We start from the raw sequence: 25,408 nt of genomic DNA, 5'->3' as shown, positions 1-25,408 counted from the left end.
CTCAAAGCTATTTGTTTAAAGCAAAACTAACAGATGTGAATTAAGTTTAACTAAAAAATGGAGCTTTAATTCCAGAAATCCATTCTTTAAATTTGGACCTCTGCAATTAAAAGGCTCTAGATTAAATGGTACTCCATATAAAAGATGGAGAAAAGTATCTTGCTTTTAGACATGATAATAGCTGTTTAGAAAGGTGAGTTAAGAGTTATTTTTACATAATCAGAAATGTAATTTCTTGCCTGGTAAAAATGCAAAGAGAAGGAGTACAAGTAGCAAATAAAAGACTTTCATGTTGGGATTGGTTCTGGACCAAACTTTACTTGTGAGACAGAAACCAGCTCTCAGCCCCCCTTGTGGCTCCTTGAAAAGCATCCCCCAACATGCTCCAATGCCTGAGGAGGTAGGGGAAGGCTGCAGGTGTCCTGGTTGATCCCAAGGGGGTCTGGGAGTGGGTGCATATCTCCCCAGAAAACCGTCCCACAGCCCTCTCCATTCCCTTTTCTGTGAAATTGCTTTCTCTGACACCCAATTGTGCTGGTGGTCAGTAAATTCAAAAGGAACCCGCAGCTGAGAACCACTGCTGTGGATTAGTTGATTCAGGAATATCCATTTCTTTAGTTTTAGCTAATAGTGTTGGTCACTAACAGATAACCTGAGTGCTGCATGTGCTACTCTCAAACTTACAAAGTATGAGCCAAGTTTAGAAAAATTATCAGTGTGCATACAACAGCAAAAGTCACATTAATCAAAAGCATGCCAAATGCAAACTTTTACCTTTCAATAAAAAGTTGTTTGTATCATTGAAAGCACTGTTATTGTGGGGTTTTTTTCAGAGAAATGATGTTAATCACATATGAGTTGCTTTTTCTGAACTAAGACTTCATTATTCAGGTTAAATTAACGTGTTGGCTCTTTGCAATAAAGAAGTGGGGTTTTGGGTGCCGTTTCGGTACTTGGTCTCAAAAAGATTTGCCATCACTGCTCCATACCGTTTCAGACAATTGGTTATCCAATCTCTTCTTAAAAACTTCAAATGCTGGAGCACTCACAATTGCTGGAGGCACATTTTCCACTGATTAATTGTTCTAACTGCCAGAAAATGTCTCCTTAGTACTAGGTTGCTTCTCTCCTTGATTAGTTTCCACCCATTGCTTCTTGTCCTGCCCTCAGTTTCTTTGGAGAATAGCTTGACTTCCTCTTCTTTGTGGCAGCCCCTGAGAAATTGGACACTATTATCTTGTCCTTCTCTTGTTCTTCTTTTCATTAATACCCAATTCCAGAAACCATTTTTCATATGTTTTAGCTTCCAGTCCCCTAATCATTTTTGTTGCTCTGCACTCTTACTAGAGTTTTAACTTCTTTTTTACATTATGGCGACCAAAACTGGATGCAGTATTCCAAGTGTGGCCTTACCAAGGCATTATAAAGTGGCGTTAACATATAAAGTGGTGCTGATTCAATTACTCAGGTTTAGTCTTTGAAACCATCTTTTTGATTTAAAAAAATGTTGGGCAGATAATAGTGAGTCTGTTAGTCTTTTCTGCAACCTGTCAACAATAGCTATTTAAATAAGTCAATCTCTGCAGAATATAGAAGATTAGCATTTACAGAAATTTAAGCTTCAGAAGCTAATATTACAGCACAATCAAGGAATGATGAGGTGGCATCTACATACCTCTTTTTTCCCAAACGTATCAGCAGAAACAAAGTATTTTGAAAATAAAATCATAGAAATGTCTTGCTTATCATTTTAAGGAAAGGTTTGAGCCTTGCAAATAGTGAGCAGTTAAGCATAGTAACTCTTTAAATTGAATAAGTAAAATTTTAAAAAGGAAAAAAAATTGTCAAATGATACATATACATTAGAGCTAAACTTTAAATCAAAATGTAATTATAAAAAATAGTTAAAATGAAAAACATTACAGGAAAACATTCTATTAGACTGCCTCTCTCTTTTCCCCCTCTTTGATTTTGTTTCCCAACTGCAGATTGCTAGTATTTTTATATTATGCTTTGGACATTATTTTGATTATTATTATTATTTTATTTATTTTTGAAGATTTTTTTCTTTCAAAATCCATTTTCTAAGATTGCCTTAGATTGCCTAAGATTCCTAAAATTGTGTGCAGTATTGTTTATGTAAGGAAATTAATCCTGCTTAAATTTGGGTTAAACTTGCTTTGAATATTATATATTGTGGCATTCTCCAATTTTAGTCCCCCAATCTTGTGTTGTCATCAAGGAATCTCTTTATCACTGTTATGAGAGACTGACTTTTGCTGCTATCATATTTCTTAATAAACTGTGTGATACTTTTCATTTGTATTCTGTATGATCATATATAATAAAAATTAAAATGGTTTTCATTCAAATTTTATTTTCACATTTTTATTATTATTAGGTATGTATGTGTGTGTGTGTGTGTGTGTGTGTGTGTGTGTGTGTGTGTGTGTGTGTGTAAAATGGAAGCAGTAAGCTCCCTCCCATATTTGGGCATACCAGGGGTTGTGACACTAATTACATACATATAATATTTTTACTGTTGCCTTTTTGTTACATTTGTGTTATATTTGTCTCCCTTTATTTATTTATCAGCACAAAAATCACACACACACACACACACACACACACACACACACAAACACATATATGTTGCATTTATGCTGATAAATAAATAAATAATTTATCAGCACAAATACAACACATATGTAACAAAGGCAACAATAAAAATATTGGGTTTCTGTCTGGATGGTCTCTTGTGACGAGCCGATAGACAGAGAATGGAAGTAGTGAACTTCCTCCCATATTTGGGCATACCAGGGGTGTGTGTGTGTGTGTGTGTGTGTGTGTGTGTGTGTGTGTGTGTGTTTTGTATTTGTGCTGATATATATATATATATATATATATATATATATATATATATATATATATATATATATATATATATATATATATATATATATATATATATATATATATATATATATATATATATAATCTTAGCCTTTGTCTATAGCTTCCTTCTTTGTTGTGACATTTCTAACATTTATTGTTGTATGGTTGTTTTGTTGTTAGCATGTATATGAAATTACTTTCTCCAGTATCAAAAAAAATGATTTTTCAATTACAAGAATGTGTTAGAGTTAGTTAGAAGGCATTTGGGGGGGTTTGTAAGTGATTAACATCTTGTCAATTTCAGGCAGCCAGCAAACAAGTCAAAGGGTACTAATTACTTACACTTAACGTGACCTTGATACTACCCTCTGTTGATGCACCATAGAACAAATTTGCTTTTTTGGCAACTGTAGTGCACTACCGGCTCATATTTAAATGGTTGTCCAGCAGGATTCCTAGATCCCTCTCATAGTTACTGCTTTGAGTTAGGTACCATCTATTGTGTTCCTGGTCCCAAATCCCTAGAGAGCCAAAGCTCCTCTTCAACTTATTTGGTTTACGTCTAGACAAATGCCCATTGCATAAAACACTAGAAGATTAGGAATACCTATTGGTAACAATTTTTTCTTTGGTGGTAATAGGAGAGGAAAGAAATCTGTAAAGGAGAACTTCCTGGAATCTAGAAGAATGGGCACAACTTCATACCTGAGCATCCAAGGCTGCCTATGAGATACACCACATATTTTATGTGGAATATCTGGAAGTCCAGTTGGACAATTCATGTCCAGTTGACTCCATGCATTCTATATTTTGTATCCAGAGGCATAAACAGCAGAGGAGAATATTAGAGATTCCAGAATATAAAGAAATCAAAGTATGAGCTCTCCCATTTCTGGCTATTAATGCTACATAAGTATTCAGAACCTCAATAATATACCTCTGCAAATTATACTTTCCCCTTGGAATTAAGGCACATGCGGGCAAAAGATTAAAAACAGCAATGTTGATGAAATAAGACAACCAAGTAAAAAAGAATGATGGGAAAAAAGTAAAATCTCTTATCCAGAGAATTATAATAGCTAATCTTCAATTATTGATCAGATGATGTGAACCATTCCAGAATTTGTAAAAACACACCAGTCCATGACTGAGCCAAGAGAATTATTATTTTTTAGCTTTTCTAGCTATATTGAAGGAAAAAAATTCTTCAGAATCAACTTAAGTCAGCAAATAATATTCCTACCTCATATCTAATACCTTCCAGTTCTATCTTTTTCTCTTCTTTTTTCTTCTTCAAATTCAAAACAACAAAAGGTTGCTAACTGTCCTTGTGTTCCGGTATGCAGTGCCCTGTAGCGTCATTTTGAGGGCAGAAGTTGAAACAATTTATGTTCAGGATGTGAGGGCTTGCATATATTTTCACAGCCCTCTTTTTGATTCTTGCAGTATACAGGTCCTCAATGGAAGGCAGGTTGGTAGCAATTGTCTTTTCTGCATATCTAATTATCCGTTGAAGTCTGTCTGTCTTGTTCAGTTGCAGAGCTAAACCAGATAGTTATGGAGGTGCAGATGACAGACTCAATAATTCCTCTGTAGAACTGAAGCAGCAGCTCTTTGGGCAGTTTGAGCTTTCTGAGTTGGCACAGAAAGAACATTCTTTGTTGTGCTTTTTTGATGGCGTTTTTGATGTTAGGTGTCCATTTTACGTCTTGAAATATGATGGAACCTAGAAACTTGAAGGTCTCTACTGTTGATACTGTGTTGTCTAGTATTGTAAGAGGTGGTAGTATAGGTGGGTTTCTCCTAAAATCTACCACCATTTCTATGGTTTTGAGTGTGTTTAGTTCAAGATTGTTCTAGTTGCACCACAAGGCTAGTTGTTCAACCTCCTGTCTGTATGCAGATTTGTCGTTGTCTCAAATGAAACCAATCACTGTTACATCATCTGCAAACTTCAGTATTTTAACAGAGGGATCTTTTGAGATGCAGTAAATGGTGTATAGAGAGAAGCGGAGAGAGAACACAGCCATGGAGGGGCGGCTCCTGTGTTAATTGCACATGTATCTGATGTGATTTTGCCTAGCTTCACCTGTTACTTCCTGTTTGTTAGGAAGCTTATGATCCATTTACAAGTATGAGCAGGTACAGCTAGCTGATTTAGTTTAGTTAAAAGAATATCTGGAATAATGGTGATTCCTTCCAGATAATGCTGAGCTGAAGTCTACAAAGAGGACCCTTGCATAGGTCTTTGGAGATTCAAGATGTTGTAGAATGTAGTGCAGAATCATATTACCGAGCAAATAGATAGAAAGATGAGCATCATCTGTCGATCTATTTGCTTGGTAGCAAATTGCAAGCGGTCTAACAGCAGATCCGTGATGGTCCTCAGGTGGCCAAGCACTAGTCTTTCAAAGGTCTTCAGAACTACAGATGTTAGAGCAACCAGTCTGTAGTCGTTCAGTTCCTTGATAGAGGGTTTCTTCAGCACTGGGGTGATAATAGAGCGCTTGAAGCAAGAAGGAACATAGCACATCTCTATTGATTTATTAAAGATGCGAATGAAGATGGGGGCCAGTTAGTAAGCACAAATTTTTAAGTAAGGAGTTATCTTGTCTGGACCTGGTGCTTTTCCTGGCTTTTGTCTGTGAAATAGGCTTTGCACTTCATTCTCTGTAATCACCAGATGTGGTGGGCCCAATTGGATTTGGTAGGTTGTAGGAAGCTTAGCTGTTGTAGTTGGTGTGTCTGAGATGGGGATTGTGGAGATTGGTGGCAGTAGTTTCTGGCCTGATTGTACAGCATTCTATCTGAATGTTTCTGAAGAGAGGAACTTTAGATAAATTATTTTAGAAATTATCTTCTATTCCCTGAACTTTTTCTACATTTTCCTCATTGTAATTGCAATCTGGTAGGGAGTAATTTAGTCCCTAATCCTGTTCTAGTTTACAGTCTTTGTTTTATAAAATCCTAACCATTCCTTCTTTTCTCTCCATGCTTACCCACTTCTTGATTTTTTTATTGTTGTGTATATATGATAATATTTTTGGATAAAAGGGCTTGTATTTCTTGATATCTAAGATGAATAGGAACAATATTTCAAGTAAGTAGTTATTTTATCAAACATAATAGCTCTGCTTGTTAATTATTAAGAGGCACATCCCATAAACTACATTACAAGTCAATTATTGAGAAGATATTATCTGATTTCCTTATAAAGTGATTAAACTGGATGTTTTAAGAAAGGATAGATGCGGCTTCCGGTTTGAGGGGGCTTGCTGGTGGGAGCTGGTCGTTACAGCTCCAGAATCCTGGTCACGTTTATCTGTCGGATGAGCAATCCATCAGCCATCTGACAGCTTGTTTACCTTTTCTTTGGGCCAAGAAGATTAGGTGAGCTAATTGTGCCAGGCAACGTGCCAACTAACTCTCACAGATCGTCTCTGGGAGGGGGGAGGCCAGCCGACGGCAGAATTGTCTCCGTGCCAGGAATTCCTGCTGTGATTGGCAGCACAAAGCAAACCTCAAATCCTCAGAACAAAATATGATTTACTGAATCCAAGACGAGCGGACCCTGTACATGTGAACTTTTAATTGTTTGTATTAATCCTTAGCTTCATTTTTTACAAGAATTCCTTCTGATATCTTACTTGCTAAAGACACATTCAAAATGGCGCCGAGCAGTTTCGTAACACTGTTCGAGTTTTGAATTTCTACGGAGTTTAAAACTTCAAAGGGAAGGAGTGATTTGATACTAAATTAAACAGTAACAGCTGCACAATCGACCAGCACAAACTTATTAATTGGTTGAAGAAGATTAAAACTTGGAATGGCTTCTAAGCAAAACCTTATTCAAAAGGTTCCCCCCCCCTCCCCGGCTTCAAAAGGATCGCGTGCCCCGGCACAAAACTACAGTCATTACTTCTTCCCCCCATAGGGGAGCCATTAACTAAACAAATTTTTCAGAAGGAATTGGCTGAAGCATTTAAAAATCATGTAGTTACGATGGAAACAAAATTTAAGGAGGAGATATCCGTTGCGCATAAAGAACTGTCTGATAAACTTGAGACCCGGGTTCAGAAGATCAGGGATGATATGTTGGGGGTTGTTAATTTGTTAACAGAATATGTCTCGGAAATTGAAGACAGATTAGAAGATCTTAATGATGCCAATACTAATTTGGTATCGAAAATCGACGTAGTGCAACAAAAAGTTGGATATGCTGAAAAAGAAATCATTATGTTACAATACAGACAAATGGAACTTGCACTAAGAATAAGAGGTTTGCGTGAAAACAATCAGGAGAATTTGAAATGGATTCTTTCAGAAGCTTTCGATAGTCTGATGGGAAGGCCAGAGGGAAATTTTCATTGGCAAATTGATAAGGTTTATCATGCTAATTCCTGGATGGTGAGATAGAAGCAGCTTCCACGGGACATTGTGATTTACTTTACTACAAGAGACATGAGGAATATGATATTGCAAGAGTCCTATAAAACCAAGCTTCAAAGATTTATACCGTGTATGGGTTCTGGGAAGTCGGGGGAGGGAAGGCTGGGGGGGGTTGGGGGGAGGGTGGGAGGGAGGGATGTATATTAGGTTTGACAAGGGGTGTTAGATTTTAATGTAATATGATTCCACATGTATACTGTCTTCTCTTTTTTTTTTTCTTCAAAACTAGGATATGTTAAGTATATTGATATGGAAGCATAAATACCATTAATATAGATTGGAGTTTGCTCAGAAGCGGAAATACACCAATGAGAGGAAGAGTGGGAAACAGAATGGAGAAGAAAGATGGGAAGAGAGGGGTAGGACAGAGGGTAAGGGGGAAGATAAGGAGGATAAGGAGGAGTGGAATGTAGAGAGAGGAGAAGGAGAAAGGAAGGGGAAGTAGAGTAGGAAAGGATGATGGAGGGAAGAAACAAGGTAGGAGAGAGGTAGAAGAAAGAGGTGTATGGAGAGCAGAAGAGCTAATAATGGGTTTTTATCTTTTTGGGCATTGATGACAACTGATGTAATTACTACTTAATACAATAGGATATTGGCTATGTAATAGTATACATGTGATTGTATGTCATGAAAATGGAAAATAAAAAGTATATTTTAAATAAGAAAGGATAGATGCAACTTTTATTGAGAAGGATTAAAAAAAAAGTTAAAGAGAAGTTATTTACCTTAACCTTTTCATAAATGATTTTCAAGAAACATTAACAGAAATACAGATATGGAAGTCTATGTCTTGTAATCAGATTCTCTGTTTCTAAGTGATAGATGCCTTCAATTTTATAAGACATAGATTTTCTTCAAGACAATGTTAAATGAATCTATAATGTAACAAGTGGGTGTTATAAGAGGGTATTTATTTATTTATTTATTAAATTTATAGGCCGCCCAACCCAGAGGTAGAATGTAGCTGGCTAAAAACCTAAAACTCAGTAGAAAGAGGAACACAGAAATTATACAGATAGCTGGCAAAGAGCTGATTAAGTGAAGTGAGAGAATATTTCATCTTCAGAATACTGCACTAATTTCAAGATATGTCAATTGAACTGTATTCTCAAGAACTATTTTCTCAAGAATCATAGCTTACCAACATTCAATTAACCGTGATCTTTTGCATGTTTAGTTATTTTTGATATATTCTTAATAAAGCCCATGTATTTACCAATAAAGTCACCTCCTGGCAAGAAGGGGAAAAAACAAGATTGATTAATTAATTAATTGATTGATTGATTGATTGATTAAATACATTTTTCTTGTTTAGGATAAAGAATTTAGGATAAGCGCATACAGCAATTTATTTCTCTCTTTGAAAGTTAGAATATCTTTAGAACATGAATTATTGCTTATATTTTCAAATGAAAATAAATATTAAACATCTCATATGAAATGAAATGCAAGAACACCTGAAATTCATTTGTTTACTTACCTTGTCCAGAATGACTCTGACAATAATCTATGCTTGCCTGCCTTCGATCTTGTGGCTCCTCGCTTCCTCCATCTATATGAGAACCAAAACAACACAAGAGAGATTAGGCAAATACAATTTCTCTTCCATTATGTGCTTAAGTGTGATGTTATGTAGTCACCATAACCTCACTGAAAGCTGGCAGTGAAGATCACAAATGGCAATCACGTGACTAGAGGGATGCTGTGACCAGTCATAAGTACCACTCCTTCAGTACTGTTGTTAAGTTTGAACAATTATTGAATGCAGGGACGTGCAGTCACTAGAGGCAGGGGAGGCGGGGCCTCAACAGTCTCCTCAGGAAAAGGAAAGAATTTTAAAGAATTTTTTAAAAAATAATTAAAGCCAAGATAGCAATAGCAATAGCAGTTAGACTTATATACCGCTTCATAGGGCTTTCAGCCCTCTCTAAGCGGTTTACAGAGTCAGCATATTGCCCCAACAATCCGGGTCCTCATTTTACCCACCTCGGAAGGATGGAAGGCTGAGTCAACCCTGAGCCGGTGAGATTTGAACAGCCGAACTGCCGAACTAGCAGTCAGCTGAAGTAGCCTGCAGTACAGCACTCTAACCACTGCGCCACCTTGGTAGCAACAAGATAGTTGCTACCAGATTCCAAGTCACAGTGGCTTGGTGTCTGCTTAGTGTTAACCAAAGCAGGAGGCGAGAGAACTCGGGGCCTCCTTTGCATAAGGAATTTTTCGCCTTTTAAAAGTTAAGAAAGTGTTAAAAAGCAAAAAAATTCATATGCAAAGGAGGCACTGATTCTCCCGCCTCCTGATCTGGGAGCAGCAAATCATGCCTTGTTGTTGCAGTTGAGCACACTTACGTTGGGCGGGTTATTTTGGAGGACGTGCTTCAGAGGAGAGAGGAGTGGGGGAGAAGGAGGAGGCTTGCTCTTCACCCCTACCCAACCTTCCCAGGGTCCAGATTCCCTTCGCTGCAAGCCTTGCTGTCTCTTGCATACCAAAGGTGGGTGGGTGTGGGAGCTTTGGTGGCCCCAATTCTTCTCTGGGGGGGGGTGTCTCCTGGGGCTGCTGGCTAGAGACTCCCGAGGAGCGATCCCTTCCCTCCTAGTCCTCCTCCCATCTCCACTTTACCCGGAAGTGGGAAGGGGCAGCGGCAGGGACGTTCTTGCCGCTGTGTCCCAACAGGCCAGGTGTCTCGCATTTATGTCCGCCATAAACGCGAGACGCCTGGCCTGTTGGACACAGCGGTGGCAGGGGGAGGAATGGGCTGGGTGGGCTGGCTGGTTGGGGAGGGGGGAGCCCTTTAAAGCCCTGCTGCCACGTTTGGAGAAAGCCCCAGCGCTAGGGAGGCTTCCAACAGTCCGGCGAGGGTGACTACAACTCCCAGCGTTCCTTGCGGTTAGGTGGCCACCGGGAGAAGTCTGGGGGAGATCTTTCTGAAGCAGGGAGAGGAAATTGGCTGTGTAGGTTTGGGGAGCCTCCGAGGCGCCTGAAGAGCCCCGCAACTTGTATGGCTGGCGGTGGGAGTCCGGCTGAGAGAGGACCGCCTAGCATCGGTGGAGGGAGAGGTGGCTGAGGTGGGAAGGCAGATAGGGAGAAGGGGGTTTCTCCTAACGTGCCGGGCATTTGGCTCTCCACTGGCTTGCTCTTGTCAATCCCGTCGTCCTAAGCACGTGAGCCACCGTGTTCCGTACTAAAGCGATACAAATTCTCTCCAAGTGAAAGGTTTAGGATTGCAGCCCTGCCTAAAGAATTTCTTTCCCTGGTTTAACTTATCCATGCTCTCTCTTGGGTCTCTGCTCCGCTTTCCCTTGAGAAAAGCAGAACCGCAAACAGCTCCAACAGGTCGCGGGGTCACCGGGCTCCCCTCCCCAAAGCCGGGTCGCAGGTGGGAAGTTCCCTCTCTGTGGACGGCGTGCGGGTGGGGATTATGGGAGCTGTAGTCCCCAAGCAGTATCAGATGCTGGGGGAGTGATTGTGGGGAGGCTGCGAGGTCTGGGCGACCCTCGATCCCCAACTTCTTCCCCGGTGATCAAGAAGGCGCTCTGCACACACTCAGGAGCCCGTTGCCTCCGCCCACCAGCGGCTCGGCACTCCTCTGTCCAGCCTGGCTCAATTGGCACTTGTTCAGTGCTGCCTCAGTGGCCATGGCGGCGGGCGTGGAGGGAGGCAGTGGCAGCCCCCCAGCCCTGGCGGCAGGTGAGCGCTCCCCCGGAGGGTAGGGGCTTTGGGGCTGGGGGGAGAGGAGGGGCACCTGGGGGGGCAGGGTGGGGGGGGCTTGTGGAGGGGGGGAGGTCCTGGGTAGAAGGGGGGCAGGAGGTCCTGCCAAGGGTAGTTCTAGTTGCCTAGGAACAATCCGACATTCCCTGCGATTCCCCCAGATTCTTAGCCTGTATAGACATAGCCTGGCACTTTCTTCTACAGACCTTCATGCCCCAAACCATCATTGTTGCAAACCACCCAGAGTCACCAAGAGGGAGTGGTTGGCCATATAGACCTCACTTAATTCCTGCAAGAGCATCAGGACCATATTTATGGCTTTATCCACAGCAACGTCACCTATCCAGTCACATATTTTTGTCCTCATTTCACTGAGCCCTTTACTAAATACTCCGTTTTTTTTTCCATTCATGCTTTATTTCAGTGACGTGCGCTGAGCTTCATGGCCGGTGAGGATCCCGCTCTATGGCGGACGGAGCGCCGGGGCTTCGGCGGGGCTTTTGCGCTTGCCCCACCGGCCATGAAGCTCACCGCATGTCACTGATTGAATGAGTGGTCATTAAGCGAGGATCCCTTAAACTGCTATTTTTGTAAGCATTGTAATAGCAATGCCTCTATGATTTATTTCTTAGTGCCTCAATTACATAGTATCTTTAAAACCATAAAAATAACTTATCTTGATCTCTCCATAAATGTCTGAACTAAACCAGTTATTTTCTTATTCAACTCATATGTTCCAAAGCACAAAAGCATAGTTAATAACATACTAAAAGAAATCTACATTTGAGAATCATCTAATCATTCTATAAAGTGCTCCATCACACTAAAATTAGCATTTAGTAATCACAAATATTTATTTTTTATATAAAGCATGATGCTCACTGGTAATAACTAATAACTACATACCTATGTAAACATCATACAATGTAGGACCAGACCAAACTGTCCATCAAAATGCAACTAATTTTAAATGCATCATTTATTAATCAAATTTCAAAGTCAGTAACAATTTAGAAAATAATTCTTTATTAGGCATCAGGGTAGAAACTATGATACTGTGAATTCTAATCCCATTTTAGAATTTACAAAGATGCTGAATGGCCTTGGATCATTCTCACTTTTAGCCCCTAGAAATAAGTCTCACTTCTCAGAAAATTTGCCAAGAATTATTTCACAGATGTTTAGAATATCTTTTGAAAAAATCCTCTATGCTCAATATTATATTCATTGCTACCTGGTTCTTAGCAACTAAAACGATTAAAGCCCTGGAGACAAAAACATATGAAAAAGGCTTGCAGGATTTGGGTTTGGCTAGACTAGAGAAAAGAAGGACTAAGAGGGACATGATACCAGTATTTCAGTATTTTAGAGGCTGCCACAAGGAGGAAGGGGTCAACTTATTTTCCAAAGCACCAGAGAGCAAGATGAGAAACTACAGATGGAAACTAATCAAGGAGAGATGCAACCTAGAATTAAGGAGAAACTTAATTAGCTAGTGGAACAGCTTGCTGTCAGAAACTGTGGGTGCTTCATCACTGGAGGTTTTTAAGATTAGACTGGACAATCACTTGTCTGAAATGGTATAGCACAGTGATAGCGAATCTTTTAGAGACTGAGTGCACAACCTGCAACCCAAAACCCACTTATTTATTGTAAAGTGCCAACACTGCAATTTAACCTGAATAATGAGATTTTACTACCTAAAATAATGATAAACAAGGCAGAGTTCAGCTAATTGTTCTTTAAAAAACATGATAAATGCACTTTTATGCACCTTCATTTTTTCTGCTTTTGAAATATTAATCAACAATAAAAAATAAAAACTTGTAATATCATTTCTTTCCCCCCTTTCTCTCTCTTCCCTTCCCTATTTCCCTCCCTCCGTTTTTCTCTCTTTCCCTTTCTCTCTCCCTCTCCCTCTGTCCCTCCTTCTTCTCTTTCCCTCCCTCTCTTTCCCTTCCCCTTTTTCTCTCTTTCCCTCCCCGCTCTCTGCCTGTTTCTCTCTCTCTCTTTCCCTCTCCCGTTTCTCTTCCCTCTCCTTTCCCTCCCTCCCTCCCTCCCTGTCTTTCTATCTATCTATCTATCCATCCATCCATCCATCCATCCATCCATCCATCCATCCATCCATCCTCTGCTGCCCAGCTTCACGTGTCGTGTGAATCCAACTACCTGGGCTGGGGAGGGGGAGTGGAGGCTGGCAGGCAAAGCCAAGCGCTAGAGATCCACACAAAATAAGGCAACTCCAACTTGGATCCTGCTGGGGAGACAACTCCTCTTCCCTCTCCCTCTCTTCCCCTACAGAGAGGGTCCTGGCAGCCTGGGCACAGCTACCTCCTTAGAGGTGACCAGAAAGCAAACAAATGTGGCAATCCAGCTGGGAGGCAATGGTGCAGAGCCCAATTCTGGCTAGCAAAAGCAGAGCAGGTAGGGTACAAACCTTCCCTGCTGCCACGGCACTGGCCGGGAGGGATGCGTGAGCCTAACGTTTGGAGCCACATTTGGCGGAGTTTGCAAGCAGGCTCAGCACAGCTGCTTAACGGGGAGGGAGACCCTGGCCCGTTTGGTTTGCTTCAGTGTGGGGTGGGAACGCAGAAGACAGAGGAAATCTGTACCTTTTAGAGTTCAGCCCTCAAAGACTCCTTTGGGGTGACTGGGGGTGGGTGGGTGAGGAGCGGGGCCAGCCAGTGGTGGGATCACCTGACAGGAAGCTGCAGCGGAGGGAGAAAAAAGCCTGTGACTTGCCGACACCCACCCTATGGCATACTGTGCTGGGGCAACAATGCACTCAGAGTGGCCTCTGCTTGTCACTTCTGGCAGGCGTGCCATAGGTTCGACATCAGGGGTATAGGATCTCCTGTTTGAACAGAGGGTTAAGCAAGGTCCCTACCAGCTCTATTCTGATTGAACTAAAATAGATTACATACCGTAATAGTACCGCCATTGTACTATGCATCTTGGTTCTTCCAAGGCAAAAGACTGTTCTCCTTCAGCAGCTCCACCATCTATATCCCCCTCCCCCAATCCTGATCTTTTTTGGCTGCCCTGCACAGCCTAAATAGGCCACTGTATTCTCTCACCACTACCCAACATGAATCGTCCTCCCTGTCCTTTTATGACTTATCATATAATTCCTACCCTTTGCTTGGCTTACTACTTCCACTGAGGAGTGCTGCCTTAAGACCTTAAGCATTGCATGGAATTCCTGAGTTGCAAAACACCAATAAGCACTATAGCTACAGCGCACAAAGATGGCTCAGAAATCTCCAACCATGTGGCTCTGGTTTTGTAATAGTTTTGCAATTAATTGAAGCAGAAGAAAATCCAGAGAGCGCATCCAGGAGTCCCCAAAGCCATGGTGAGGCTCCGGTGCTACTTGCCATACCATGGCTTCAGGATGCATCCTCTGGGGGGTTTTGCCTCAAGTAGTCGCAAAACCATTTCAAGGCAAAGAGCCTCTGAGCTACACTGCAGCAAGAAGCACCTGCCCATCTCATGTCATGCTCCATTGGCCACTTATCAAATAAGAAGCAACCCACACTCCAGCTCCATCTTGCCCGTGACTTCACCACCACCTCCTAAAATCATCCTCATACTCCGAACTGACATCAATGGCATATGGAAAATTTCTGCTGTGCTTCCCCTGCACGCCAGGATGATGAGCCCAGTGGAGGGGAGGCAGGCAAAGACAATAATCAGTTGAGGGAACAGTAGTGGGCAGCTGTAAATGCAGCAAACTCATTTTTGTATCATGTGACCATGGTCACAAATCCACTTTTTAAGCACCATTGTAAACTGTTCACCTTTGAACAGTCACTGAACAGTCACTGAATGATTGGACATTAAGCAAGGATTAGCTGTAATTCTGTATCTTTTTTCAGCCGTCTCTTTTAGGGTGAAAATGTCACCTTCCTTTTGAGTAAATATGCTTCTAGGAAGAAAAGTCTACTACAAATGTATGAAGGAGCTAGGTGAACCTCTAGGATTATGTATGTGGCAGAAGTATGTAAACCTCTTCTTTAGCGCATTTCTTTAGACACAAGTGACCTATTTAGTGCCTGCCTCTGAACCAGGATGGCTTGCTTTCACTGATGCAACTTTAAATTCTGAATTGTACCAGCAAATTCTATAGGAAGATGTCAAGTATCTTATTCATGATTTAAAGCTCAAGAGAAAATGGATGATGCAGCAAATGACCAAATCATACGACCCAAAAATGGTTAAAATTGGTTAACATTTTGGAATAGCCAAGTAGAAGTCCTAATTTAAATCCTATAGAAACATAGTAGAATGACCTAAAGCAGGTACTTCATATAAGGAAGTCCCCTAATATTCCTGTTGAAGCTGTTCTGTAAGGAAAAAGGCTAAAATTCCTCCAAGCCAACATGCAGGGTGATAACAGTTATTGGAAACATTTAATGCAGTCATTGCTGTGCAAACAGGGCAAACCAGTTTTTGCAAAGCAAAGTTTCATATGCTTTTGCTACACACAGTTATATTCTGTAGCTTTGAATAATTTTCTTCAATAAATAAGTAAAATGTTTTTGATTATTTCTTTAAGTGGGTTCTTTTTATCTAGTTTTAGGATTTATGTGGAGAACGGATCAATAGAAAATGAAAATTCAGAGTTCTTAAGCTTTTAAGTATTATTGCATTGTGTTAAGAGTACAGTATACAGCAAATGGTACCAACACACTACATATCTAATATCAATGGTGTTAGATAAAGATGTTTCCCGGCCCCAGTACTTTTTAACCTCTACATCAATGATGTGCCAGATGTCTTCTGCTCTCAGGATGTTCACAGTTACATAATAAATTATCAACATTATTCTAAAGGCAGGTTATATGATCCCTATGGACAATCTCAATCTTGGACTAATGAGACAACTCCAAAAGTTAATGCTTACTACATTATTAATCTTTTGAAATTAAATAAAGTTATCAGGGAATTGTGTAGCTGGTGTCCAAATGGAATCAGAAACGCTGACAAGTACTTGTGGTTTATATAAATAAATATATTTATAGTAAATAAGAGAGGCAAACAGGAGCATCATTAAGTAAATCAATACAGTAGGAACATCAGTAAATCACAGATAGCACATCTAGCACACAGAGGGAAAAAGTGGGAAACAAGGAAACTCCTCCTTTACACTCACAGCAACCAATCACAGCTTAGATTGCTTCATGCAGTGGCCAGCTCTCTTCAACCAGTTTAGCTATAACTGTGTGTTCTTATTCATTGTCCAACTCTTTACTGCGCCAGCTATTAACATTTAAATATCTTAACAGGTTGTTTCACAAGATCCTTGTGTTTCTGTATAGCCAATGGCTTTGTCATGTGGTAAGCCAAACTGTCTTTCTAAAGACAATGGTTAAATGCAGCATTGCAGGCTACTTCAGCTGACTGCAGTTCTGCAGTTTGGCTGTTCAAATCTCACCGGCTCAGGGTTGACTCAGCCTTCCATCCTTCCGAGGTGGGTAAAATGAGGACCCGGATTGTTGTTGGGGGCAATATGTTGACTCTGTAAACGGCTTAGAGAGGGCTGAAAGCCCTATGAAGCGGTATATAAGTCTAACTGCTATTGCTAATAAATTAGATCTATTACATTTTCTTTCACTGCTTCTCTGACATAAAAAAAATATTTTATGTCAACATGTTTGCTTCTGATTTTTAACTCTCACCTATTTCCATTTGTACATATGCTGTGCTATCTTCAAACACTTGGATAGCTCCCTTCACCTCAATATTCAAATCCTTCAATAATTGTACATTTTTCTTTTTTAGCTTAGAATATACCCTCCTTTTTGTAGTTTCTTTATTTCTATTCCTACATAGTTCTTTATTTCTCTTAGAATCTTTGCATTTCTTTTGTTCAGCCATAGGTAAACCAGAGGTGAGTTTGCACCAGTTCAGGCAAATTAGTAGTGGCAATTGCGACTGGGTTGTGAAACCAGTAGGGACGGCAGGCTTGCCATGCCTCCGAACCGTTTCCCCGGTTCACTGCAGTATGTATTTTTAACATTTTTAGTGTTCTGCACATGTGCAGACCTATTTACAGGCAACTGTGCACTCGCAGGGAGTGTCAGTCGCGCGCACGTGCTTCGCTCACGCATGCACGCAAATCACACGTGCACCGGACCGGCAGTAATGCCAGCAGAAACCCATCCCTGAGGCAAACCCAATACCACCTGGCAATTTCAAGGTCAACAAAAATGACACATACTTTCACCGCATCTGTTGTGAATCTTCTTGTTTGCTCTTTCAGACTTATTTGCAACCCCCTTGTTTGCTCTTTCAGACTTCCTTGGAACAAACTGTTCCTGTTTCATAGGTATCCCACTTTCTAAGCATTTCTTTAAGCTATTCTCAGAACTTGAGCCACTTTCAGATCTTTGATCAATATATATACATGAATGCTCATCCACTAAAAGGCATTAAAATTTCAGGCATGCACCTTTTCCCAATTCTCAAGTTCTGAAAAATTTGTAAAATGTGTAATAATTACATTTTTGGGTCCATCTGTAAACCTATATGCCTTTGATCTTGATTATAGTGGCTTATAAATTTTAATTTCCTTGTCTTTAGCTGTCCTTTCTTTCTAACAGTTTTGGGAATTGCACCCATGCATTGCCAATGGTTCTTAAATGTGTCAAAGATGGTTGTCTTCCATACAACATGTTATATGAAGTTTGATTAATTGCTGAACTGCAAAGATCTATTGTCCAAATAATTGGCAGTTAAGATTGCCTCATGCCAATACAGTTTACCCATTCTTGCGTCTGCTAGTAACACATCTTTCATATTTTGTACTACACCATTCCTGTGCTCATCAACTCCATTCTCTGCCAGAGTGTTGTGGTTGGTTTTTCTAAGTTTTATGTCTTACTTTCTCAGCCATTGCTGCAACATATTAGACATGAACTCTGATCCTCTATCTATTTGTAGTTGACTTACATGTTGATTATACCTGCTTTCTACAAACATTACCCATTGTTTTAATTGTTGAAACACATTTTGCTTTTTAGCAAATAACAAAACCCATATCATGAGAAACCATCAACAATTTCCAAAGCAAATTTGTCCCCTCCCATGGGGCCCTCTATCCCCCATGGGGATAGCGGACCAATTAAATCAGCATGCACATAATGAAAATTTGTTTCATATTTTTTATCATTTCTTTTGTTGATAAAGTATATTTTTGATTTGGCCTCTTTGTAAATAGCACAATCCAAAAATTTGTCACAATCTTTTACATTTAAACTACAGCTAGGTCAGGCATTTTCTGCCATACTTTAAAGGTTGCACGACCCAACCTTCTGTGCAACAAATGTGCACACCCATTATGCTTTGGTTCATTAGAAAACATTGTCTCTGCGCTGCCACCAGTTTCTTTGTGGTTCAAAATATATAAATTGTTCAGTCTCAAACCTTATGCACCCACCGTTATTCTTTATGACCTTGCATGTACCCTTTGCAAAAATTACTTCATACACATTTAGCAAATTGTGATCTAAATCTGGTTCACATAAAACCTTATCAAACAATTTACAAATACATGATTCATATATCGTTCCTTTTCCTTGTACAGAAAAATAATTACTATTTGCCAGGCTTACAAATTTCTGGGCAACCTATCCCAGACAAGAAAATAGTTTTGTGTTATTTACAATATGTTCACTTGCCATACTGTCCCAACATCCACATGCCTTTGTTGTTTTTGTTATTTGCCTTCACTACAGAAAACTGTGTGTCTTCTTGCTTCTGTCTCTGTGCTTTGTCTCTCCTGCTTGAATCTTTTAATATTCTTACTGGACAATTTCTCCGGATATTTTGAGAAGATCCACATGCAAAGCAGCATTTTACAATTCAGACTTTCTCTCTCACCTTGTTAACTCACTGGAAAACAGTTTCATTCTGACTGGGCTGCAAATTATTATTGTTTCTTTCTAATCTTTTATGTTCTTCTTCCAAAAGTTTCCCAGTCAGATAACTCATGGTTAAATCACACTCATTCATGGACTCAAGGCTTATTACGAACACAATACAATATACACTTGTGTGCTTCTGAAAACACCATTCCTTGCACTTGTAACTCAAGGAAGATTTTCCTCATAAACTGGAAGTGTTCTGATACACTTTCTCCAGACTGTAGCTTTGCTCTATAAAATTTTCTGGCAAGAGTAACTTTGCTGCTTGCAGTTTCCTTGTATTCTGCATAAGGGCAGCCAGGATTCTCTAGCAGATGTAAGCCCACGCACATGTATTACCTGACTATCTTTCAAGCATAAAATTATGCTGGATACTGCTTTTTCAGTTTGTCTTTGCCCCTGCTTATTGAGATCTGCTGGAGGATTGCTTACAACTGTCCACAAATCCTTCCTCCACAGAAACATCTGCATGTTTAGGCTCCATGAGACATAATTTGTCTCATTAAGACAAGCAAAAGAAAATTCTCTCCCCATTCCTCTAACAGATAGCACCGTGCAGGCTTTACAGGCCAATAATCCTCAACCTCCCTTAGGCTCACAAAGAAACTTTTACTTCAGAAAAATACTATTGGCTCTTCACAGTGCTTTGGACCCCTTAACTTGTTTTGGCCTTAAACAGTAGGGTCTTGAACAGGGTGGGATAAAACAGCACTGTGAACGAAGGCTTGTCTTGGATGAAGCCTTCATCCTCCGATATATCCTACTCTCCTGGCTCCTTGTCCCCCATGATTGAAACCTCACTACAAAGGGGGGGGGGAAATGGGCATCCTGCCTATGAAACAAACCAATTGGAGACTGTAATTGCAGACCTGATAAGCGAGGAAACCCTGGTGGAAGTTGGTTTGGAAAGCCTCTCTGGAGCAGCGCAGACTCTATGCCCTGTGTAATGGTCTCAAAGATAATGGTATGCCATTCCTGAGAGAGACCAGGGCCTGGATCCTTCCCAGAGCGGAGGCCCGCTGCTGTGGAAGTAAAGGTAGCTGATGGGGCAGAAGGTATAGTAGCAGAAGCAGGCTCTAAAGTTACAGACGCTAAGCAAGAGAGAGGAGCAAAATCCTCCTCATAACAAGCTGCCTGAAAGGGGTGCATCTCATTAGTATCATTGAGTGACCAATCCAGCTGACTATCTTCCAGAATCTGTGAATTCTGTCTTCAAAGGGCAGGAAATCTCAGGCCTACTCACTGGAATCCTGAAAGCCCTGTGCTTCTGCTTACTTCTGGGCCTTGGAGAACTGTTTTTCCGATGCCTTTTGCCTCCTTTTCAGCAGCTGATGAGGCCCTCCTTGAAACTGGGGCCTGGGACTTGTCTGAGGCTCCCCTAGAAGATGATCTCTGCTTCCTGGGGGAAGGTTCTGTCCGGCTGCTGCTTGCAGGCAAAGAATGGTTCGCCATTTTGAAAACAGCCATTAGTACTTTGAATCTTTATTCCTGCTCTAGTGGCCAAGCAAAGGTAAGGCAAATCCCAAGCCTGGGAAGGAAACCCCTAAATGCACTGCAACTTTGCCTGAACCTTCACGCAATGAAGGGACTGCAGAGAAACTCACTGTGAATGCTAGCCATGAAACAAAGTGGCACGAAACCAGCAACACAGTTTGCAAACGCCCCAGAGGATCTACAATATGGACCAGGAAGCTTCGGGCCTTGGTGATGCATGTTGAGCACAATGATCCAAACCATGTAGAAAAGCCAACAGAGTGAAGATCAGCTTGATAAGGCTATCTCTCCCTCGCAGAAGAAAAAAAATGGCACAAAAAGAGGCTTCAGCGCTCCCTCCGAGCCTTTGGAAGCCTCCGGAGTTCGAAACAGTGCAGTGATAAAGTTTAACACTGCCGCTGCAACTTGGAAGGGGGTGGGCTCAAACTAGCCTTTCTGTCCTTTGGTGCTGCTCTAAGCCTTTTATTTTCACTAACTAAAAGAATCAACGCATGCTAATGAGAAATTGTGCCTCTCTAGCCAGACTGAGAAGAAAAAAATGAGACCTTAGCCGGCAGGAAGAGGTGTTGCCAAAGTTTTTCACTTCTCAGTCTCTGGCCAAATAGACAGAAGTTAACCCATGCTTGGACTCTCAAAGCAGCGCACAGGAGAATCTCAAGTTTTATTGTTGCTTTGTTTTCAACTTTCAGACAATGATCATTTTCTGATAGATTAATTTCTATTCTCAGGAATTATTGCATTATTTACTCATTTTTTTTAGAAATCTTATCAAATATTCTAAGATTCCAAATTTGTCCGATCCATTTAAAATTGTCTTAGCTTAAATTCTTATTTAGTTTTTTACTATTTCTTTTATATTCTTTAAATCCTTTAAACTGTTAGCTAACTATTCTTCTATTTTGGGATGAAGTTTTATTCACCAGGTAGTTTTTCAGCCTTGTTATTTAGAAGATCTCTTTTGGTTATAAAATAATTGCAAATTCAAAGGTGATTAGCTAATGAACCCCGTGTCCTTAAAGATTCATGGTTGCAAGCTTGATGGTTTTTATCATCTCCAAGCTTTCAAACCTTCGAGGCAACCACTATCCTCAGGTCTTCTCATTAGGAGCATCTATCCAGAGTACCAGTGGGGATTCTCTCATTCCTTCTTAATCCGAGGAGATTCTGTTGGATCGAGTTTGTCACTAGTTTGCCAGTTGTCAGTGCAGCAGCATCTCCACTCTAATTGGCCATTTTTCTTACTTAGCTGCTGAAGCTACAGTATACTGCTTCTTATCATTGTATCATCCCCTGTAAGCATTTAAGATAATCCTCACCACATTTCAAGCTAATTAATCTTATATTATAAACTTGGGAAAATGCATCCTGTTTCATAACTTGATGCCATAAATAATGTTTGAACCCAAATTTGTATGTTTCACTAATTTTATTCAATAAATGCTAAATGAATTCCATCTGTGGGCAATTGTTACCAATTCCAAGTTCAAGTAAAAAGGATTGACCCCCACCTGAAAGAACAAAAAAGGAGGCATGAACTTATGGGAATGAAAATTAAAATTCACCTCGAGAATAATGTTTTAGCCATCATATCAGCACTATAACCAAAGGCAAGGTACTAAGAAAAGTATATGATTAGCTAAAGACTAAATTATGAAACTAGGAAAATAACTTAAAGTGGCCACTTGGAATATGTGAACTAATTTTCAAGTCAGATATCATAAAATATTTATCGTGAACTATTTTAATATAAAATTTCAACTGTGGCATAATCAGAATTAGTACTCATTGGATTTGAAAATGTCCATGTCCACATACCAGACAATGATGACTGGATGATGTTGTGCTACTCGGAAAATGAGAAATAGAAGGTATTGGCTGAGCTATAGAAACTATAGCTTCCAAAACTATTGTGAAACTTTCGTCTCATGTAAATTAGCATTTCTGTCACTTTCAGGAATAAGAAAAATGAAAGTAATCAAACAAGTACAGATTGAGTTCCTTCCATTGCCATTGAAGGAACTAATTCTGATTGTTAGTGAAGGAAATTTTCGAGTTGGTAACAACTGGCAATGAAAAAATAATGATAGGAAAATTTGATACAAGAAAGATGAATGACAATAGCTGCACCTACTACTATTTGCAACAGTTAAAATCTGGAAACAGTTTATTTCAGCACCCAGTAAAACATCAATTGACTTATTGTTCACCCACTAGAAAGGATAAATCAGTCCTCATCTATTTTCTAATTAGCAAGTCATTTTCAAACAATTATTCATGGATGCCAGAACAAGAGACCAAATTGCCATTATGATCATCATCTTGTGCATGCAATATTACAACTCTAACTGAAATGAACTGCTCATAACACAGGCACACCCAAATTTATGAATGGGTGGGAACTACAGGACTCTACTTGCCAACAACAAATCCAACTAATGTTTAGCAGCTGATTTGTCACCCTTGAACCAATGATTGAATACTATGAATTTCAAAAAAATATTAATTTGTCTTATAGTGGTGAATACAATCATGGATTTGGATGAATACCTAGCACTGTTAGACAACAAAGCCAGTGCAAAGTCAAAGGTGTGTGACAATACTCACCAGCTTAATAAGCACATCTGTACCTAGCTCAAAGCAGAATGCAACACATATTGGAATAACATTGCATTGAACTACATTGAAGCAGTTGCACATTTATAATGAATACTGCAGTCTCTAAAGCACATTATACCTTGTCAGTAGTAAATTGTTGGCTCCACTCTTTCCTTCAAAAGATCTAACCGTTTGAAGAAATATCAAATGTGTTTTTTTCATGGAAACAAACAATAATAATGTCAATTTCCGAGAAAGGAGAGAATCAAGAGTGCAAGAATGATCATGAGATTGTCAGTCATGAGCAGGGTATTTTGAAAGCTCTCCATCAAAAGTTTCAGAAAAGAAGAAAATAATTAGCTCAAGAACAGTGCAATTTTTGGCCTACAAAAGAATATGGTGGCCAATTAGAACAATTGCTTGAGGAATACAGTGTGATTTGTGCAGATAGTGAAAAAGACCATTGGCTTACCTGAATGGTCGTTCTCGAGGCGCTGCGGAGTGTCCAAGCTCGGGTTAACTTCAGCTTGCTGCCCAAGGAACTGAGTTTGAAACTTTGTTGTAGCTCCGCCTCCTGGTTGCTCCAGAGGCTCAGTTTTAAAAAATGAAGGAGATCGATAGTCCATGACCGAACTAGTCCAAGTCCAAGTCATGAAGGTGCTAACAACACACCTCATGGGCCCACCTTAAGGGTGGGTTTGGACACTCGGCAGCACCTCGAGAACGACCATTCAGGTAAGCCAATGGTCTTTCTCCTAGGCGCTGCTTGGAGTATCCAAGCTCGGGACATACCCAAGCTATGTCGAAGTTGGGAGGGAAGAAGAAATGTCCGGGGCCGCAGTGCTTGCCATGATCCTCTGTAGAACTCTCCTCCCAAAGGATGCCTCAGCAGAGGCGAAGGTGTCTAGTCTATAGTTACATATGAATGGAGACGGACCAGACCACGTCGCAGCTCGGCAGATTTCTTCTATTGGAGCTTGCGTAGCCCAGGCAGCCGAAGTTACAGCGTTCCTCGTAGAGTGTGCTGTTATGCGCGAGGGAACCGGCCTGGCCTGAGTTTCATAAGCCAACTTGATGCATGCTCTGAGCCAGCGTCCGATGGTAGAGGACATGACTTTCTTCCCCATGGAGGCCGGCTGGAAAGACACAAATAAGGCCTCCGACCTACGGAAAGGTCCGCAACGGTTCAAAGGGTGATGCGGTCAATGCCTGCAGAACAACAGTCAAGTCCCAGGTAGGGTATCTGTGAATGGTTGGTGGGCAAAGGTTGGACGCCCCCTTCAGGAACCCTTTTACCTGTGGATGTGGTGAAATCGGAAGTTGAGAGTCAGAAGACAGAATGGTGCTCAGGGCAGCCACCTGTCTACGGAGAGTGTTTGGTGCTAGCCCTTTGTCCAAACCGTCCTGAAGAAATTCCAGGACTTGCGGAATAGTCGCGGAGGATGCCACAAGGTGATAGTTGAGGCACCAACTGGAGAAGGCTGTCCACGTAGCCTCATAGATTCTGACAGTGGACGATCGTCTGGAGGCCTGAATAGTCTGGATGACTCTGTCGGAGACAGCCAGTTGCAGCCACTGGGGCTCCGGATGTTGTACGACCCCCTGGCTGAGGGAGATTTGCTCCTGAGGTATGCGCCACAGCCGGGACACCGACAGGCTGACTAGGTCGGCGAACCAAGTCCTCCTTGGCCAGTAAGGAGCGACTAGGAGCACCTCCGCAGCTTCTTCCAGAATCTTCCGAATGACATGTGGTATCAGAGGGAGCGGAGGGAAGGCGTACAGCCGACCTGGGGGCCAGCGGGATCTTAGAGTGTCCGTGCCCTCCGCCCCTGGACAATGGAACCGGGTGAAGTACCTGGGAAGTTGAGCATTGGCCGGCGAGGCAAACAGATCGACCACCGGGGGGGGGGGGCGAACCTCTGAGACAGCTGGTAAAACAGCCTCGGGTGCAGATGCCATTCCGAATTCTGGATGGTTGTTCTGCTGAGCCAGTCCACTGTCAGGTTGTCCACGCCGGAGATGTGGTCTGCTCGTATTGACGCCAGATGACTGTCCGCCCAACGACCCAGAGTCTCTGCTTCCGACATCAGCACCAGAGACCGCGTGCCACCCTGGTGGTTGATGTAGGCTTTTGCGGCAATGTTGTCCGTCAGAATCAGTACATCGCGGCCTCTGACCTGGTCGAGGAAGTGGCGCAGGGGGAGTCTTGCGGCCCAGAGCACCAGCCAGTTGATGTTGTGGGTCGCAGGTGCCTGCGACCACCTGCCCTGGACCACCGCAGTTCCCAGATGTGCACCCCAGCCGAAGAGGCTGGCATCTGTGGTGAATTATCAGCGGCT

General features: G+C 41.3%; 1 protein-coding gene across 3 annotated transcripts in view; it reads right to left on the bottom strand.

Annotated features, from left to right (window-relative positions):
* Nucleotides 1-25,408, bottom strand: part of TANC2 (tetratricopeptide repeat, ankyrin repeat and coiled-coil containing 2) — a 325,867-nt gene that overhangs the window by 208,636 nt on the left and 91,823 nt on the right. For all 3 annotated transcript variants that reach the window (XM_014062481.2, XM_087713296.1, XM_087713297.1), the window contains one exon: nt 8,825-8,896. In XM_014062481.2, coding sequence (XP_013917956.2) covers nt 8,825-8,896 — 72 coding nt within the window. The remainder of the gene's footprint in view (nt 1-8,824; nt 8,897-25,408) is intronic.

Source organism: Thamnophis sirtalis, unplaced genomic scaffold (assembly GCF_051295495.1).
Source record: "Thamnophis sirtalis isolate CommonGarterSnake01/CBP01778 unplaced genomic scaffold, rThaSir2_p1.2 scaffold_4, whole genome shotgun sequence".
Classification (NCBI taxonomy): Eukaryota; Metazoa; Chordata; class Lepidosauria; order Squamata; family Natricidae; genus Thamnophis; species Thamnophis sirtalis.
The sequence above is the reverse complement of the archived record's forward strand: the minus strand, read 5'-3'. Positions and strand labels throughout refer to the sequence as shown.